The 19000-nt window shown below is 44.1% G+C and overlaps 2 protein-coding genes across 2 annotated transcripts; one reads left to right on the top strand and one right to left on the bottom strand.

Moving 5' to 3' along the window:
- Window positions 1–3181: 3181 nt before the first annotated feature.
- Window positions 3182–9008, bottom strand: LOC143477593 (TLC domain-containing protein 4-B). The gene is made up of 9 exons (XM_076976271.1): window positions 8898–9008; window positions 8429–8552; window positions 7474–7581; window positions 6045–6208; window positions 5819–5908; window positions 5660–5718; window positions 5295–5389; window positions 4582–4655; window positions 3182–4498 (listed from the first exon to the last, which is right to left on the bottom strand). The coding sequence occupies exons 4-9, from the start codon at window positions 6194–6196 to the stop codon at window positions 4180–4182; spliced, it is 789 nt and encodes a 262-aa protein (XP_076832386.1). The 5' UTR covers window positions 6197–6208; window positions 7474–7581; window positions 8429–8552; window positions 8898–9008; the 3' UTR covers window positions 3182–4179.
- Window positions 9009–9051: 43 nt separating this feature from the next.
- Window positions 9052–17914, top strand: LOC143477591 (calponin-3-like). Its single transcript, XM_076976270.1, has 7 exons — window positions 9052–9192; window positions 14985–15106; window positions 15199–15265; window positions 15418–15555; window positions 15704–15820; window positions 15949–16095; window positions 16850–17914. Exons 1-7 carry the CDS (start codon window positions 9136–9138, stop codon window positions 17183–17185), a joined length of 984 nt encoding a protein of 327 aa, XP_076832385.1. The 5' UTR covers window positions 9052–9135; the 3' UTR covers window positions 17186–17914.
- Window positions 17915–19000: the final 1086 nt, after the last annotated feature.

Raw genomic sequence — 19000 nt, 5'->3', positions numbered from 1 at the left:
GTGTGTAAGACCCGTGGCTATAAATGTCTATGTCGCCCCCTTCTGTGTAGGAATTGAACTGTAATCGCTATAAGGTTGCATCGTTTAATAACATAAACATTGTTGCTTGTTTGTATCAAGACACAATGTTTCAGGACTATTTTATTTGCCTAATCAAGAATATTCGTCCTATTTGAAACTCGATATAAGAAAGCTAAAGAGAAAATATACACAACTCACGCTATAGACTTTAACATAAAACAGGCAAGCAACGACTTTTTAAATCTTTCTCTGGAAACGGTGTGTACCGCGCGGCAGATTTTCTACAACTCTTAACTACGATACATTGTATTTACTGACTGGAATTTTCTTCATGTGTGTAGACAGAAGCCATTACAGATGACAAAATCATCAAAGCACGTCAGGTCTTAGGTAGACACCATCAGTGACCCTGCTGTAATGTGGGATAAGGGTTTAGGGAGAGACTACAATAAATGTGTTGGCCCAAAATTCGATACAATGTGTACGGCAGAAACTTTATCACTGTACATTTCTTAACAAACAACATCCAAACAGTGGAACAGGGGTTGAAATCATTATGTTGTGGGGATGCTTTTCCTCAGCACTGGGCATCTTGTCAAAATTGAAAGCCAGGTGGATGATGTAAAATACAGGGGGGGTACTGCAAAACAAACTGTTCCAGTCTGCTCAAAAATTTAAGTTTGGGAGAAACCACCTTCCAGCAAGACGAGGATCTCAAGCACAAGGCCAAATGAACATGGGAGTGGTTGAACAACACAACAGGTGAATGTTCACAGACACAATGTGCACAGACAATGAACAATCAAACGTTCAGCAGCTTTGGGAGCAGCTCAGGATGCAGTTAAAATGAATTTTGACTTTTAAAAATACTTTAGCAACATGGTGTTTTGCTATAGAACTACTGGATGAAACAGTCAGTATGGGTCATTTGTAATCCAGCAGTTTGGACTACCGGCAGTTGAATCTTTTTACAAGGGCATGTACACTGTAATTATCCAATCAGTCAGTCATGTGGCAACAACGTGATACATAAAATCATGCTGACACAAGTCAAGAGCGTCAGTCAATGATCACAGCACATATCAGAATGGAATTATTATTATTATTATTATTATTGTCATTATTATAGTTATCGTTGTAATTATGATTGTGGCATGATGCCAGAAAAGCAAGCCGTAGTATCCTGAAACTGGAATGCACAACAGTTTCTGAAGTTTCCACATAACATGGCAAGAACCAAGAACATCCATTGAGCAGTTTTTTTTTTTTGTTTTTTTTTATGAGAGAGCTCGCAGGAGACCAACCAAACTTGTATGACTTGAAGGTTGAAGAAGGTTATAATTACTAAAATAAGTGCTCTTAACAAGCATGGTGAACAAGAAAAGCATTTCACAACATACAACACGTTGGCCCTCGAGGTTCAACGTTAAGGACCGTTACGTCGTGTGAAACGTTACATTGTGTGAATCTTGATTTCTGGGGATGAACCCTACATCCTCTGTAGTTGGTAGAGCCTGAAACTGTCATAAACAGCCTCAATCCACAGATTCTGCCTTCTGTCATCAGTGCTGGCTGCTACTGGTTGTGTAATGATGTGGGGAATGTATTCTAATACAAGTCTAGCAGGGTTGGAATTCCACAAACTATCTTATTATGGCTATGTGCTTCCATTTATAACTGTTTAGCCTATTTATAAGGGCTACCTGTGTTGTAAGGCTGCACCATGTCTCAAAGCACACAAGATTCACACCTTAAATGTGGAGAATGTGGGGGTGACGCATCTGCAGCAATTATGATGCAAAAAATGTCAGCATGGTTGAGCCTATTCAGAGAGAAAATTGAGCTGCTATGCAGTATTTATATTCCATTGACAGCTTCAGGTAGATGATCCCTATACAGCACGGTGCAGATGTTTTGGGCAGGTGTGGGGAAAATGTTGCAAATTAAAGGACACTTTGAAAAATCTAAGGGTTATTATTTTATTTTTGTCAATTAACACGATGCTAAGTTAACGAACAAATGAGAAATCTAAATGAAGTCGATGCAAGGTCTCTTCCAGGCAAAGATCACAAAGCAGACAGTGGGGGTTTCAAGATGTGCAGTACAAGCTCTTCTGAAGCACAAAGACACAGACAACAGGGCTGTAAACGCAGCGATCAGCCTTGGGAGCAGATGAAAGTCACATGGTGCTTGCTTCTCTTCAAAACCCCTCCCCTAACCCTAGATGTTCAGTGGTGCCATCCGCTCAAAACTGGCAAAATTACCAATGGGACCAAGGTACGCCCATCTGCTGCTCGGAAAGGTCTGGTCTTCACGGAAGGATCGCAGCCAAAAACCAATACCTTTGACATGGAAACAAGGCCAAGCATCTCAACTCTGCATGAAAACATAGGAACTGGGGAGCAGAAAAATAGCATGAGCTCTGGTGTACTAATATTTGGCTGTAACAGAAGGCAATCTGTTCGCCAAAGGGCTGTAGAAGGGCACAGTAAGGAATCTTTGCAGGCAATAGTTCAACAGAGTGGAGGTTCCTTGCTAGTTTGGGGCTGCATTTCAGCAAAGGGAGACGGTGATTTGTTCTGGATTAATGGTGTCCTCAATGCTGAGAAATGCAGACATACTTTACCCACCATGCAGTACCATCAAGGAGGCGTCTGACTGGTGTCATGCAGCCGCAACCAATATTTGCAATCAAACACACAATGTAAATGTCATTATGAAATACCCTCAGCGTAAAGAAGAGCAAGCACTCCTGGAAGTGAAGATATAGCCCCTACAGAGCCCGGATCTCGACATCATTGAGTCTGTCTGGGATTAAAGAAGAGGCAGAAAGATTTGAGCAAACATACATCCACAGATGATCTGTGGTTAGTTCTCCAAGATGTTTGGAACAACCTCCCTGTCACGTTCCTTCAAAAACTTGTTTATTGGTGCGATACTATGGTGTGTATACTGTATGTAATGCTCCTTGGGAACTGAAAGCATCAAGAACGCTGCAGAGGGTGAGCGTACATAATATATAATCTGCAATTTAATTTTGATGTGTTTTCGAACATGTAGGGTCCGTGTTGGCTGGTTATACCTGCTTCATTCTCAAAGGTTTTGGGCGGAACTATATACTGCACAACACAGTCCAATTTATTTGAGCCAAACTTTTGATTGAATCCAACTTTATTTACATGGCGCTTTTTACAATAGACATTGTCACAAAGCAGCTTTACAGGAACTGGGTCCAGACCCCTAATGAGCACGCCAGAGGCAACAGTGGCAGGGAAGGACTCCCCCAGGTTGAAGGAAGAAACGTTGGAGAAAGACCAAACTTGTCCCATAAATATTCAATCATCCACATTATATCCTAGAGTAAAGTGTTTAAATGAGATAAAGTATGTTAAATGCACACATCCGTGTTTACCCTTGTAGATACTTGTCTAAAACCTAAAGCATTATGCACAAAGTAGTTTTGACCATTTTAAATAGACATGCATTGTCTTTTAAGTAAAAGGTAAAGTGGGTCATTAAATCCATCACTGTTAACATCCTGAGCTGTGGAGCTGTCAGTCCGACACACTTCCTTAGGCTAAAATGTGTTACTGCTGTGCTGTTTTTTTGCATCCGTTATAATGAAGGCAAGTTTGGTTTAGCTTCGTAGCAGCTTAGCAATGATCAGTGTAAGCACCATCATTGTTTTTGATTGTCCAGACGTTCATCTGTGACCCTTCAAATGACTCTGTTGAGCTGTGAGTTCGTTTAAAGCTTACATTAAAACTTCAATTACAGTTTACAATAAAACTTTGCACATGCAGTATGAATAGGCACGGTCAATAATTAGAGTGGCAAATGCCTTATAAACACCAGTAAAATACATTTGCCCTACGATGACATCTGCCTTTTAAAATAAATACAGAAAGTGTAACATTTCTTTAGTGGCACCTGATCGAAGTAAAACACATTAACGGTAAGCTACCATGTTAGGTTGCTGCCTGTAGAGGGCGACATTACCTAATCATCATCACACCAAATGCTTTTTGCCTCTGATGTCACACCATTTAAGCCACTTCGGTTACTCTTGCAAAAAAAAAAAAACAAATCAAAGATTATGAACACACACACACACACACACAAACCTCTCTATAATCTCAATCCTAATCCCTCTCTCTCTCAGTCCTCCTTTCTGCCGTCCCGTTCCACCGCCGCGTCCTGTAGGCGCCTGGCTCGCAGGACTTTGAGGCAGCCGCGTAGAATCCTGCGCATCCACATGACGTTCATCACGTCCAGAGCGAGGCTGCAGAGCACCCAGGCGAAGCGCGCGTCCAGGCCCAGCCTGTCGAAGGCCTCCGTGCCGTAGACCGAGTACATGTGGATGTAGTAGACGGGAATGACCGCGATCCTCGCCAGGAAGAAGGAGGCCGCCATCGCTACACCATTAACAAGACTGGGTTTGGAAAGCTTGTGGTACCCCAGGACCTGAAGAAACCATCTTGGAAACAACAAGCAGTCACTGGTGCCAAAAGACTTTGGGTTAATCGTGCTGAATTTGTGATTTTAATATCGTGTACTTACCGCTGGTTCACAAAGGGGGTGGAGAATTCAGACAGAAGACGAAAATTTGCAAAATAGGGCAATATTCCCTGACTCTAAAAGGCAAAAGACGTAAGAACAGGAATGGTTTAAATCAACTAAAGTACCTGTATTTCACCAGGGAAGGGACACTGATCAACATGAGTATTTGTTTTTTAGAAACCTCAGAGACTTATCCACAGACTGAGCTAAGTTCTCAGAGTCAAGCCTCAGCCAACTCGGTTTTGATTTAATCCATCTCCCCACATCAGCATTCTGAAGCCTTTCACCATCTGGTTCAAGTGGACTGGGGATAAGAATAATCCCCAAGTGTTTGCCGAGGGCCAAACAGACTGACTTGAGAACTATGAGACCCATGTAAACGCAGTTATGAAATATTTGCAGGCAACCTCAAAAGCGGTTTGATTTGTTTAAAAGTAATAAATGGCAAAAACAAAAAAAACCACGACATGAAAGATCTAAAGGTCCCACAGCAACCCAGAATTTCATCCCAGGGACTCTACGGTTTTGCAGTTTCCCACATTTAACATGCCTGACCTATCTCACGAGGACCTCGACAATTGGCTGCGCTCAAGCAGAGGGCTCTGATTGGGGGAGAACGGCGAAATGGGCGGGGCATGAGCTTCCCGGGAACACGCCTCACAAATCACTGACTCGCGCGAGGGCCGTGCGATTCCTTTGATCAACAAACTCACCAGCACGTAGTAGTAAGCGTAAAGTGCAGCAAGGTGGTGAATGACGAAATACGTCTCTCCTACGACGTCCCAGAAGAACACCATGAGCAGCAGATCTGAAAGAGATACGAGACGCTGCCTCTGATCTCCTGCTGAGCAACATGCGGCGTCCTTTGTGTGGGGGGGGGACAGATCCCCCCCCCCATGGGCTGTTCAGTCTCACATCGGCTTTCTCACGTTTGTCATAGTACATGCAGCAAAAGCATACAAGGATCGATCTATTACACGATTGTGATTAGCGGTGACATCGCCACCTATGTTTGACATACGTGACTACGAAGCATCTGATTGGGGGATGTGCTTTAAATGGTTGCAGGGACGCTCACCTGAGATGAGGTAACCCGTGGTTATGCCAACACTCAGCCGCACCAATGACGGGTCTCCCCTTTTACAACAGAAGCGGTGAGAGCGTAATCAGCAGCGATGAAGGTCACCCGTATGCCTCTGTTTGAGTTCTGGATGATCTAACATACAGAAATTCTCACCAGATTGGGTCTTCCTGGGTTGCTTCATCAAAAAGTAAAATGTACAGGCACAGGAATCCCACGATGAAGGCATGGACTGTAGAAACGACCCTGAGTGGCAGATAATCTCCAGTTTAAAATGTGACACAGGGACATGTGGACAAAACACAATCTTCAAAACGATGTATCTCTTAATTTAGTTCCGGTAAAACCTATGAGCTAGTGGTTATGCGTATGAGGGGGTCACCTGGCACACCACTCTGTGCTCTGTGTGCGGCTCAGCGTGGCGAACCGTGAGGTGAGGCGTTTGGACAGCCAGGGGCCCCCTGTGTGGAACAGCCACTGAGATACAAGGAAGCTGCCGAGGAGAACCAGGGGGCTTAGAGGCTCCATGGTCATGCCCACCTAGCCCTGTGGGGGGAGAAAGGGGGGGGCAGTTTCACACCAATCCAAATATTCAACAGCATTGACAAAAGCACCGAGTTAACTTCTTGTTCTCTTGTGTCATACCCCCACCGGGATGTAACTAAATAACAGTTGCTACCCCGAGCTTCCTGCCTTTCCTACCTATTTTGCCGCACTGCGCTCCGTTGCCAAAGGCTTAGCAAGTGGATACATGTGTATACCTGCTGACACAGCTGTCACGGCAGGCACGGGTCCACCAATCCTCAGATCGCTGAATCTTTCTTTAACAAACCAATATGGTAAATGGTTTTCGGTGTCTGCTAGAGTGGACCTGAGACAGTAGGAATAAATGCTGTCCCATTGTTCAGGAACTGAAGCTACCTACGCTTGGAGAAGATACTTCATTATGTCTAAAAGAATATCTGTGGCCTGGTGTTTCAAGTTTGTGATACAGAGGAAAAATAATAATGGTAACAACATCAAACATCGATAATGACTGAATCAGACATAATTATCATCATCGTCATCGTCATCATCATTTCACAGAATAAAATGTGGTTATTGCAATAAGGTCTGCACTGCTCCCCAACACACACACACACAAACACACACACGCACACACACACAAAAATCTATCCTAAAATGAATCCTCTTTAAATATATTCATGAAAACAAGTGATAATTAAAATGGAATGACCTCGCCAGGTTTGAACTCTGCACTTGCAGTCTGGAATTACTGCTGACACATGTAATATTATATGATGAGAGGTGCCAAATGACCAGGCTGAAAACAACCATTGTTTCTATAAAAACATTCGCTGCATTTAGACCTATCATTACCTCTCATGTCTGGATTAAGCTTTAAACTTGATTTTAGTTTAAGGCATGAAAACATGAAATGTGGCTGCACAATATACATTTAATCCTTATCGCAGGTTTGTATTGTGCAGCTCTGATATCGCAGAAGGCTGCAATATGCAAATGAGCTTTCTGCCAAAATACAGTTGTTCTTATTGTGCGCTGCCTGCTGTAGCCGGCCAACCATAAACATCTCACGTCTGTGGCGTTTCTGAATCACGCGTGTGATTCTTTAACTATTCACATCGACCTTTCTCTTCTCTTTTACTGCAGTTCAAGACATCGCAGTCACGTGATGTAGCAAAATAAGCACAATATAGTGTTTTTGGCTACAGCGTGAATATTTATGTGACATTATTATTATTTAAGTACATTATTATCAATGTACTTCAACGGATCAAACGCGAACTTACCGTTTTCTTCGCGAGAGACTTGTCTTGAATCGGCCATTAGTGTGAGACACAGGCTTGTGGAGAAATGAGGAGCTCAGCTTCTAAACGGTGAAGATCACGAGAACATTGCTGCACAGCGAAAAGATGAAGGGACAGTTGATGGGTCTTCGTGACCAAGTGATTGTCCCCCGAACCCAAAACACTTGCATACACACAAGCGCACACCCGCGCGCGCGCACACGCACACACACACACACGCACGCACATACACACACACATACACACACATACATACATATATGCACCTTATGCACTCTGCTGTTTTCCACATATCCAATACGAATAGTATGTTGCTGAAGTCTGAATTTCTAGAAAGGCTTTTTAAATCTACAAATTGGCCTAGCAAAAGTTTTTTCATAAGGTGATATATGACTTATCAGCCAATAGATGGCGCAATTTACCTTCCAGATGATGTGTGCAAACTCTATTCATTTACATTTACATTTACATTTATGGCATTTAGCAGACGCTCTTATCCAGAGCGACTTACAAAAGTGCTATGTAGTTGCTTGGAATCTCCAATTTGGCACAGTATATATCACATAATAAAAACGATGTTTTAAAACACGACTTTTGTTTCGTTAGATCATAACTCTTACTATAGAAATAAGAACACGTGCTTTTACCTGGTACCTTTTTGCGCTTTGGTATAATGCAAACAAGTAAAAAACATAATTTCTTAGAGTCTTTTTTTTTTGTTTTTTTACTTTTTTTCTAATATAAAAAATCAGAGTTAATAGATGAAATGCAACCCTCAAAAAGATTGTCTGTAAAGTATTTTAGTGTAATGTTAAATATTACATACACCATAGTTTAAAGTTCCACGGTTCACATAAAAAACATGTATTTCTTTATTCTGATACAGTGAGCAAACACTCTGTTTTCTACCGGTGTTGTTTTCACCATGAACGTTTACCTGCTAAGGAGTTTCAATTCTTACACTTCCTGTTTGTAGACACGTTTCCTTCCACAGAAGTTTTGAGGTCTGAGGAGATACGGACCTCAGGATATGAGTCAGGATCCCTCAGAATCGGGATGTCCTGGCACAGAAGAATGATGTGAAATCATGATCTCACCATACTAGTTCATACAAGGTAGTTTAACAATGGAACTTATTTTGACATATTTTAGGTTAAAATACCCCTTCTTTACCCCCAAAAGATTATATTTAACATTTGTGTAACGAGGTAATATTAAAGCTAAATTTCGTGTGGCGTTTCAGTTTCTTAATGTGACCTTACTACCATTATTTGACTTTGTCGGTTGTTTATTGAAACTCAATACTCAACACTGATAAAAGATCGATATGATATATAATATGTGATAATCAATTGATTGTTGGTAGAATAAACATTTTCATTCAGGAGTCTTTCTGAAGGCACTACCGTTTGTAATTGGTGGCGTTTTGAGATTAATTTGAGATCAATCACGACCTCATAAAACTGCCGCTAGTTTGCGCCCGGTGCGCGTTCACGCGGGTAGGAGGCGCGTTCACCACCCAAACGCAGTTCGCTTCCCGGGCGTCGTGCTGTGGCTCAATCTCAATCTCAATCTTAAACCCGAGACGAACTTTATCAGTTTATAACCCGTTGTTCCTCCGACATCAGCGTGATCTACATCAGGATGGCTCAGTTCAACAAGGGCCCCGCGTACGGTTTGTCTGCGGAAGTCAGAAGCAAGGTAAGGCGGACCTCCGTTTGGGTTTGGGCTGGTTTCGTGTTCGTTTGTTTCTCATCGTTTCCTTTTTCTGTCCTTCATGCGCTTTGGTTTCGCCGCATTTGAAGGCGGTTTGTCGAATCCGCTCTAACGACGTTTCTGGAAAGTTCTGGCCGGTTCTGATCGTCCCCACTTTTAAAGTTTGGTGGATCGGGATTTGGTGGTTCTTGCGGTCTTTTGTCCTGCCGATCGCAGCTGGTTTTTCTCTATCAGTGAAACATGAGCGTGTTTTTGATGTTCTGGAAAAGTCCAACTGAACTCCTTATTGCTGAAACAACCCATATCACAAGTCGCGTATATAGATAATAATGAACCGTTCATTAATATTTTAACGCGTTTTCTGTAGTGACCCCCCCACTAGATTGTAAAAACATGCATTTAATTATAAATATGCGTTTAAAAGTAGTTTGATTTACGTTTCCGATATTGATGATATTTCAGATAACATCCCATGTGTCTCTCATGTTTGTGGGGTGGGGCGGTTCTGTCTGATGGGCGCTGCTAACCCGATAATTACTCCCAACCCGGTTCGGTTAAAGGACGGGACTTGAGGCCTGCCTCCAGAACTCCCAGTAAAAGCACCGGGACTTGTATTAATTACACCGTCCTGGTTCGTGGGAAGCTACCTGACGTGAATATTGCGAGAAAATGACTTGATGAGAAACACTGCTTTAGTTGCAACGCAGTTTGCTGTTTTTGTATGATCTGCATTTCTGATCTTGGTAGGTTAAGTAACTTTTTGTTAAAAGGGGATTGCAAGAGCAAGTTTTCCGTTCTGAAATGGAAGGAACTTGGCGTGTACCGTTGTGGGGCCTGAGGGGAAAGTGAATGTGGACCAGTCACGTTAATGTAGGCTTGAGCGGCCTTTTAAAAGTGTGTGTGGGGGTGGGGTGGTGTTTGTTTTTCTGTAGTGTTGAGATGGTATGATTAACGGGCTGGGTGTAGGAGGGGGGCTCTTGGAAAGCCTTTCGTCTTCCTCTAAATGTAAATGTGCCGTATTTTGTCAATTGTGATTTTTACACCGCAATCGAAATTTGTCATCCGCTTTTAACCCATCTGTGCAGTTAGAACACGCACACACTAGTGATTACTAGGGGGCTGTGGATCACACGTGCCCAGAGCGGTGGGCAGCCCTAGCCCGGCGCCCGCAGTTGGGGTTAGGTGCCTTGCTCAAGGGCATCTCAGTCATGGCCTCAGGTCTGGGAATCGAACCCACGACCCTCTGGTCACAAGACCAGTTCCCTACCACCAGGCCATGACTGCCCCTTCTAGTTTTAGAACAGGTGGATGTCTGTCTGTTCTTGTGTGAAGTTCCACCATATGTGCAATTTCTTGTCGTAAGCATCCTGGTAAATGCATCAGAACTGAATGGTTAGATGCAGTAAGGTGCAGATTTGAGTGTGAGATGGAGTGTCTGCATGTCTTCAGGCAGCGATTGTGGAGGTAGATGTGAGTAAAGCGCTTCAATGTGCTGCATCATGCCAGTAGTGGGAGGATGACACTAAACCAAGTGAGCAATCAACCCAGTAACTTGTTGAAAGTGAAAACACTGTCTTGCTTCTGCCACTGGCCGTATTCAGTTGTGGAATCGGTTCTGTATAGATTTTGTTTATTTAACCAGTTTCAATGTGACTGTTACTCAAATGTTTATTCCCTGGTATGCATCAACCTCATAATTGCAAGCAATTAAATGTCATTCTGTCTAAGCCTTTTAGTTATTTATTACAATGTAGCATGTTTTGCCAAATAGCATTTTGATAAGTTTTTATATTACTTGTATTATATTACTTGATGCCTTAATGTTGACCTAGATCCCAAAGGAGGACACTCATCGAAACTTGACGACATGAATACCATTGACATGACATGCCTTATTTGGACATCGTTAGACCCGATACCCGTTTCCAGAGTGACGAGCAAGTGTTTTGATGGTACACGCGGGTTCTTTGGTGCTGTTCTTCCCTGTGCTCTCTAGCAAACTCCGTAGTTACAGGACTGTACCTGAAGTGGTTCAGCAGTACGAGATGGGACAGAATCGTGTGTCATTTCTTCACGATCTGTTCAAGCGCTTTGATTCCCCAGAGTGAAATCGCGTCCGCCAGGCGCCGGAGCGGCCAGCGCGTTCTCGCACAGCCGCTCGCCAGTTTCGCATTCCAGTTTGACGGGGAACTCTGCCAAAGACGTGGGCTGGAAGTAATGGGCGTCTCGGGCTCCGACGTCCACGCTCCGTCTTGGAGCCTCCAGACGGTTTTCCCCTTCTCGAACATGCGCTGTGATCTCGAGGTAGAGGACACAGGATCTATTGTTCGGAAAAGCAGCGGGCAGACTGCTGCTTGTGAAGCGTGTTCTGTAGGGTGTAGCAGCCCCGGTTTCCTGAACGAAGCAGTGATTTGAAATGGATGCATGACCACATGGATGATGGGCATGCATCTCCTCGTAGCTCATGACCTCTCCATGGCATGATCTTTTTGAACATTTCTCTGATTGGGTAATTTGGGGTGGGTCTGGGGGCGGGGGTGGTTTCCCCCGAGAGCTTCAAGGTCATTGGCGGGAAACAGCGGGGGGCTTTTTTGGAGGAGACGAATGACTGTACTTCCTCATTCTCCTCCTCTCCTTCCTCTGAAGGGCTTTCGCCGGCACTTTTGGTGGCGTGTGCTGAGTGAGGCCGCTGAAAGACGGACGCGGAACGCCACGGTCCACTGCTTCCTTTTGCTTTTGTTTCTAGGTTCGCGAGTAGCACCACACTCGCATCGTGGAATGACCCCGTCCTTCACGCACCTGATCGTTGTCATTGCAGCCCCAGGTGCAGGACCGCGCACCTGTCTTGCTGCAGTAGGTGTAAGCATGGGGTGGGCTTTTTGAATAAAACACGAGGTCATGTGGTTTTCTTTTCAGATGCGAAATTATGACCTCCGGCATCCCTGCTGCCGTCTGTCGCACCTCCCGTGTCACAAACACGCGTACAAACGGGAGACCTGTCCCAGGAGACCTTGACAAGGGCAGAGTGTTTGAACACTGAGCCTGTGTCCCTGCTGTTTACCTATGCAGCAGCGAAACCTCTGTTTGCTTCATTGTTGGCTCTCGAGTTTCCTGTTGACCTTGGGATGACACACTGCTGAGCCTCAGGTGCTTAAAGCAGAGCCTGAGTGTCTTTTATACACACACACACACACACACACACACACACACGCGCGCATGCACACAGGTTTTTGGCACATTATACAGTTGGTTAAATTAGAGCTGCCTGATGTATCTTTTGTTGATGGTAATCACATTGGCCTTTTCAGTGTTAAATCATTAAATTATTTTTGTTTGCTCTTCATATCCTGAGCAGTTTTAGACTGGGGATCAGCATTCTGTGGGTGTTTCCTTGAATCAAAGCGTTCTCAGGGTCCGGTCAACTCGAAACACATGCCCTTCTCACATAGTTTGCCAGCGTGTAGTCTCGCAGTATGTTGTGCTGTAATCACAGTTCAGTGTTTCACCCAGCTCAACGTTGGGTAACATTTTAAGATGGCTTTTTTTTTTTTTTTTTTTTTTTTTTGCAAAGTACGTTTTAGGATTAGGTGTAGTGTAGGTGGATTGTAAGATTGGTTGGATAAAAATATATTTGCAGGCTTCTTGTGCTGTAGTCTCTATGGTGATTTATCTTGCCAGTTCTGTTATTTACCACTATGCAATCATGAAAGATCTTGAAGTTTGTAACCATATAATTTTGATGGAATATTTTTGTGGAAGAAATGCATATGCTGAGACTGTGCACCATGTGTTTGGGTAGTGTATGCCTGTACCCTTTTGGTCGGGGGGGGGGGGCAGCATCTGTGACTGTGCTGGGTTATCCCGCTGGGCTTAGCCTACCCATGTGCTGACTAGGGTTGCAACGGTATGAGATTTTCACGGTATGATAACCGTCTCAGAAAATACCGCGGTATCACGGTTATCACGGTATCACAGTTAGTTTGTATATTATTAAAATATACACCGACCCTTAAAGAAATTACAACAAGTTATTTTTGTTCAATTAACTATTTATTGTAGAAACCTGGAACTATTGTATACAAAATGTGTCCTTTAAAAAAATAAGCTGTACACATGTTTATATAAATACTGCAAAATTAGAGAAACCTAAATCATGGATTTCAGTACAATTATTTAAGTTTAAATTATTTAATATCTGATAAACTCAGCCTGGGTCAGTGTCTGATCAACAACTGTTGTAAACGTCCGTTGTACTGCCAAGTTAGAATATAACCAGATACTGCAGGAAGAGAGGATTTATTTCTGACATCATCACAATAGAGATGTCTATTTTAAGGTTTTCACACCGAGTCTGGTTTTAACATATCAAAAACAGGTACGTTAGAATTTGAACGCATGTAAATTAATAGCGTCTTTCACATCCAGTGAAAGCAAGGACCATAAAAAGCTAGGTTTATACTTTCACTAGTGACCGTAGCACGCGACTCCGCAGTTCTTTTGTCTTACGTTAACAAATACGAGCCTCTTTTAATTCCAGGACGAAACATGAGAGAACGTGAAGACGTTAAGATTGGGCGTTTTGGAAATAAACAACCATTAAATAATGTGATGAAAAAGCGAATTATTTCGAGTATATGTATAAATATTTAACTTAATTAAGTTTAAGGTGCTGGGAAATATTGAAACGGACCTTTAAAGTGACGTGACGTACAAGTGTTTTAATTCCACCTTTTAAACGTGTATGAATCCTGCAAACATGACTTTGTTCATTAGTTACAAAATTCGAGAGGTGCACGACCTCGCGAATCGACAGCGCGCGAGACCCTCGCGCACGGGCGGAGCCACCGCGATTACGTCATTTTCGCCACTGATTTTAGTTTAGCTTTTTTTTTGTTAAAAAATGTGTTAAGTCTGATGCACTTTCTGCCATTCTCACTGCTGTGTGCTGAGTAGCTGAACCGGAGCGTAGTTGCGCATGCGCGGGTCAGTTTCTCCGCTGGCTTGCTTTTTACCGGTAATAAGCAAACGCACACGGTATGATAACCGTGCATTTTAATACCGTGGTATACCGTGAAACCGGTTACCGCTGCAACCCTAGTGCTGACTGCTTCTGTCAGGACAGGACTCGTCATGCATGTCTTCGAAGGCTTTGTGTGTTGTAATCCAGATAGGAAGTGTTGGAACAAAAACCAACCCCGTGGCAGTCGCTGGTGCCATGTACTTCTGCAGTTCTTGTGGTCGTCTGTGCGGTAGTAGGAGCTCCTAGCCTAACCCGCCTCGTTCTTCAGGTGCTGCTAAACCAGACGAGCTCTCGCTCTGGTTTATTTTGGATTGAATTATGGAGGGCTACAGCCTTGAGAGTATCTGGAGACGGCCCTAAAGGCAGGGTTCCCATGTGGGGTGAACCTTCTGTCGTTTCCTGTCCGCTACGCTGCTGTTGGCACCAGGCCTGCATCAGCAATCTCTGGGGTGCAAAGGGGAAGGATTTTCCCAGGCTGACCCCTGACCTTGGAATCCATAGCACTTAGTACTGCCGAAGTTTGATTTATTTTTTTTGTTACTATTTCTTTTAATGGGGTGATTCTGGCTTGTTCTGATTAACTTTTGAGCTTTTCATGATCTGGCCTCAGTGTTTTTTGCTAGGGTTTAATGTTCCATTTGACTGCTGGTAGAAGAGTGATTACTCTCGGTTTTAGAAGTTCATGGCTTGTCCAGTTGTGTCTTGTCTAAAGGACTCTTGTGTCTTGTCTCTGTGGCTGTGCTCCTACTCCTTATAGATTGCTCAAAAATATGACCTGCAAAAAGAGGAGGAGCTACGTTACTGGATCGAGGAAGTGACTGGCATGCCGATTGGGGAGAACTTCCAGGTTGGCCTGAAGGACGGCGTGATCCTGTGCGAGTGAGTGGAGGGCCGAGCGAATGCCGAACATGTCTGCTGTAGATCTTGCGTAAAATAAACAATGACATGAACGTGACTTAAATTCTATTTAGGCTCATCAACAAGCTGCAGCCTGGCTCTGTGAAGAAGATTAACCATTCCAAACTCAACTGGCACAAGGTGACGTTTCAGGAAGTCTTGGTCTGTAGCTCTCGGAGGGTCTGCTTCCAGCTGCTGACCAGGATATTGGGAAATGTTTTGTTTACTGTACTTGATCAAGAAAATGTGGTGCCAAATCCTCCTTCACCCCTCCCCCTCTGTGGTTCCTGTAGCTGGAGAACCTGGGAAACTTCATCAAGGCCATCCTCAACTATGGCCTAAAGCCAAACGACATATTTGAAGCCAACGACCTGTTTGAGAACGGGAACATGACCCAGGTGCAGACCACGCTGCTCGCCCTGGCCAGCATGGTGAGGCTTCCACACCACTGCTTCCTGGAGAACCACTATCATGAGAGCCAGTAGACTTACTGTGTTTGGAAAATTGAGATTTTATGGTTTATACAGATTTTTTTTTTTTTTCCTCACTTTTTTTATTTTATTTTTTTTACACTAAAAGGCAAAGACCAAAGGGTTGGACAGTAAAGTTGATATCGGCGTGAAATATGCAGACAAGCAGGAACGGAACTTTGATGACGAGAAGATGAAGGCTGGCAACTGCGTCATTGGCCTACAGGTAACGGGCTTAGTCAGAGCTTCAGTTTTAAGTTATTAAACTGCATTACTTTTTATACCGATTCTTATGGCATTTTGGAGTTTTGTCTGGCCACTGAATATTTTTAGTGATTTCGTCCTGTTATATAGATGGGGACTAATAAATGTGCTAGCCAGGCTGGAATGACTGCCTACGGCACCCGCCGACATCTTTATGACCCGAAGACTCAAACGGAAAAGCCGTATGATCAGACCACCATTAGTCTGCAGATGGGCACAAACAAAGGAGCGAGTCAGGTAATGTGTGTGTGTGTGTGTGTGTGTGTGTGATGAATTTAGTCATAATCCAGATGTAAATGTTTGTGGGTAGTTCTCTACCTTTTTTTTTAACGTTCCACAAATCTCCCGTCTAAGGTGTGTTCTGGCCCTGAAGGGGAGTTCCACCCACCCACACAGCCAGATAATGGAAGAGGTGTGGTCAGAGGACCCTGGGCCATGGGTGTAGAGTAGATGTGTTGCATTACTGGTGGTCAAGCTTGTTCCAGTTTGCTGTGCTGTTCTGCTTCTGTTTAGGAACTGACCATTTAGATGCATAAGCATAGATACATAAATCTTATTTTAGCATATCCTCTCTAGTTTCTCAAATGGTACCCACAAAGGGGATGATGTCACCATCTCTGATAGTCGTAGGGGATTTCCTTAGTTCGCTACAGTTCTGAACACCTCTTGTTCCTGCATTATTCTGCATAGACCTCTTGCTACTAAGGACTTCAGTAATTCCAGTCCTTAACTTGGTGGTAATAGTAAATGAAAGCAACTAGATTGATTGTGTTATTTCTGGGTTATTCATGCATATGATGACCAGTGAAGTAGATACTTAAATCTGTAGACAAAGTCAAACTTCTGGATTCTCGTGCTCTCATGTAAATGTTGCGTTTTCAATCATTCAGCCCCTCTGATGGGAGACTAAACAACATGGTTGCACCACAAGTTCAGTTGCTTGATCTTCTGCAACTAGACAGTAAAACTGTCCTCCCCGTCCTCCCTCTAGGCTGGCATGGCTGCTCCTGGCACCAGGAGGGACATTTATGACCAGAAGGTCTCCGTCCAGCCGCTGGACAACTCCACCATCTCCTTGCAGATGGGCACCAACAAGGCGGCGTCGCAGAAGGGCATGAGCGTCTACGGCCTGGGCAGGCAGATCTATGACCCAAAGTACTGCAGCTCGTCCGGGGAACCCGGGGAGCACTCCAACGGCAGCCAGGACACGGGCACGAACGGCTCCGAGATCAGCGACGGCGACTACCAGGCCGAGTACCAGGGGGAGTACCCGCCACAGTACCAGGACGACTACCAGCCCCACTATGACCAAGGCATCGATTACTAGAAGCTGAATCGCTGTCGAGATTCAAGTTTTTTTTATTTTTTTTTTGTTTTTTCCCCTCTTTTTTGCTTCTCATTTTAACAGAGCAAGATATCTTTCCTTGCTGGCCTTAAAAAAAAAAAAAAAAAAAAAAACTCTCGTGCAGAGGGAGAAGTTTCTTAATCATTCCTTTGTTTTAGGTCATCAGGTGTCATTTCTATTTGAATTTTTTTTTTATTTTAGGTTTAGTTACAAGAGAACTATATCTTTTTGTATTATGGGAATGCATTAGTCCTTGTGTTGATTTTAATGCCAAGCATGATGGATGGCATTAACCACTGCCTCAACTCCCTCCTACTCCTGTAATGTGATTGGGTTCTGCTGCGGGACAATCGTCTTGGGGGGAATCCCACTGCTCTTGGACTCCGGCGACCCTTGACCTCCACTGCCTTATCCTGAGGACTGATGGAGGGAGGGGCATCAGCCCTTTGCCCCCTCCCCACCAAAAAATCATGGATCCCAAGAAGCATTGCTGTTTGTCAGTTTTAGAGAAGGAACTTAGTTTTGCCATTTTATTGATCCCTTAATTGATCTGACCAAATAGTCCATTCGATACTTGTGCCATATCCTCCTGTTTTTAAATGACCCTTGTCACCCCGCCCCCATCCTAATGTATTTATTGACTTTCTTGCTGTTGTCACTTGGTAGATCCCAGTTCTGAGTAATTTTTTATGAATAAATTTTTACATTTTACACGTTTCGCGTCGTCATCGGTGTCTGAGACCCGACGCTCCCTCGCGAGTTCTTTACGCAGTTCTACAGGAACATTGTTCAGGGTGAGCGGTCCGGTAAAGGTGCACTCTTCCAGAAGGGAGACACTTGTATCACTACAGTTCCTCAGACATGTCCGAGCGCGTCTGAAAGCGTCCTTGTGTGAGCAGCCAGAATCGCCCGCTCGACGGGTCTCCTCCTGGCCCAGCTGTGTGCGACGGGCCCGAGGGTCCGTGGGAAAAGCCCCTGGCTCCGTGTCCTGCCCCTCCCCCCCCCCTTCCCGGCTGGCCCTGGGGCCTGGAATAATCTCTGCTTTGTGCTCCTGAGGAATCCAGGCCTGATAATGCGGCGCTCAATTAGAGCACAGGCCAGGCACACAGCGCAGGTTGTCCTGGCAACGCCTCCTTTCAGGAGCGAAACTCGACACCCCGACCTGTGTGGTTGAGACGCAGCGTGACGACACATCCAGACTTCTCCTTACGAGACCGTCTGCTGCGGAGTTTACTGGAAGCACTCGCATTGTGTACTGTAAAAAGTTTGTTTTTGTAAAGGGTGGGATGGAAACGGCATACTCACGTTTGTGGTTTTTCTTCTGCTGTTGAGGGTTTATGGGCCCGTTACCCTTAGTAGCCTGTTGAGTGAGTAGTGTGGGCTTTATTTCTCCTGCTTTGTTGGGAAAGAATTTCACTGAATATCTGAAGGACTTCCAGAGGTTGAAATGGGCATTTTCCCCTTAGTTTTTCTTCAGTGTTTTTGAGGTACAAATTGCTGAAAAATGTATCACTTTGATGAGCAGAACATGGCTGACCAATAACATTTTATTGCCGAACACTATTGCAGAAAGACGGTACGATGTCTGTACATTTAAACGGCCTTATTTGAAGTTAATGGAGACTTGGGAGAGCGTCTCCCAAGACTTACTGAACGTCATGCAAAACTAACAACCCTATAACTAAAGGTAAAAAGGTTGTGAAGCCGAATTTGGTCGTTTGAAATGCTAATTTCTTATTCCCAGGTTAAAAGTGGAGCGGGATTAACAAGGAAGAGCGTGTCGTCCATCCACTCACT

This window comes from Brachyhypopomus gauderio, chromosome 16 (genome assembly GCF_052324685.1).
Source record: "Brachyhypopomus gauderio isolate BG-103 chromosome 16, BGAUD_0.2, whole genome shotgun sequence".
NCBI lineage: Eukaryota > Metazoa > Chordata > Actinopteri > Gymnotiformes > Hypopomidae > Brachyhypopomus > Brachyhypopomus gauderio.
This window is presented reverse-complemented; position numbering and strand designations above follow the sequence as displayed.

Coding starts and splice junctions, on each gene's coding strand:
- LOC143477593 (XM_076976271.1), bottom strand. CDS start 6,196: ATGACCATGGAGCCTCTAAGCCCCCTGGTTCTCCTCGGCAGCTTCCTT. Junction 5,909..6,044: donor AGCACAGAGTGGTGTGCCAG/GTGACCCCCTCA, acceptor TCTGCCACTCAG/GGTCGTTTCTACAGTCCATG. Junction 5,719..5,818: donor ACCCAGGAAGACCCAATCTG/GTGAGAATTTCT, acceptor CTGTTGTAAAAG/GGGAGACCCGTCATTGGTGC.
- LOC143477591 (XM_076976270.1), top strand. CDS start 9,136: ATGGCTCAGTTCAACAAGGGCCCCGCGTACGGTTTGTCTGCGGAAGTC. Junction 15,556..15,703: donor TGCTCGCCCTGGCCAGCATG/GTGAGGCTTCCA, acceptor TTACACTAAAAG/GCAAAGACCAAAGGGTTGGA. Junction 15,821..15,948: donor ACTGCGTCATTGGCCTACAG/GTAACGGGCTTA, acceptor CCTGTTATATAG/ATGGGGACTAATAAATGTGC.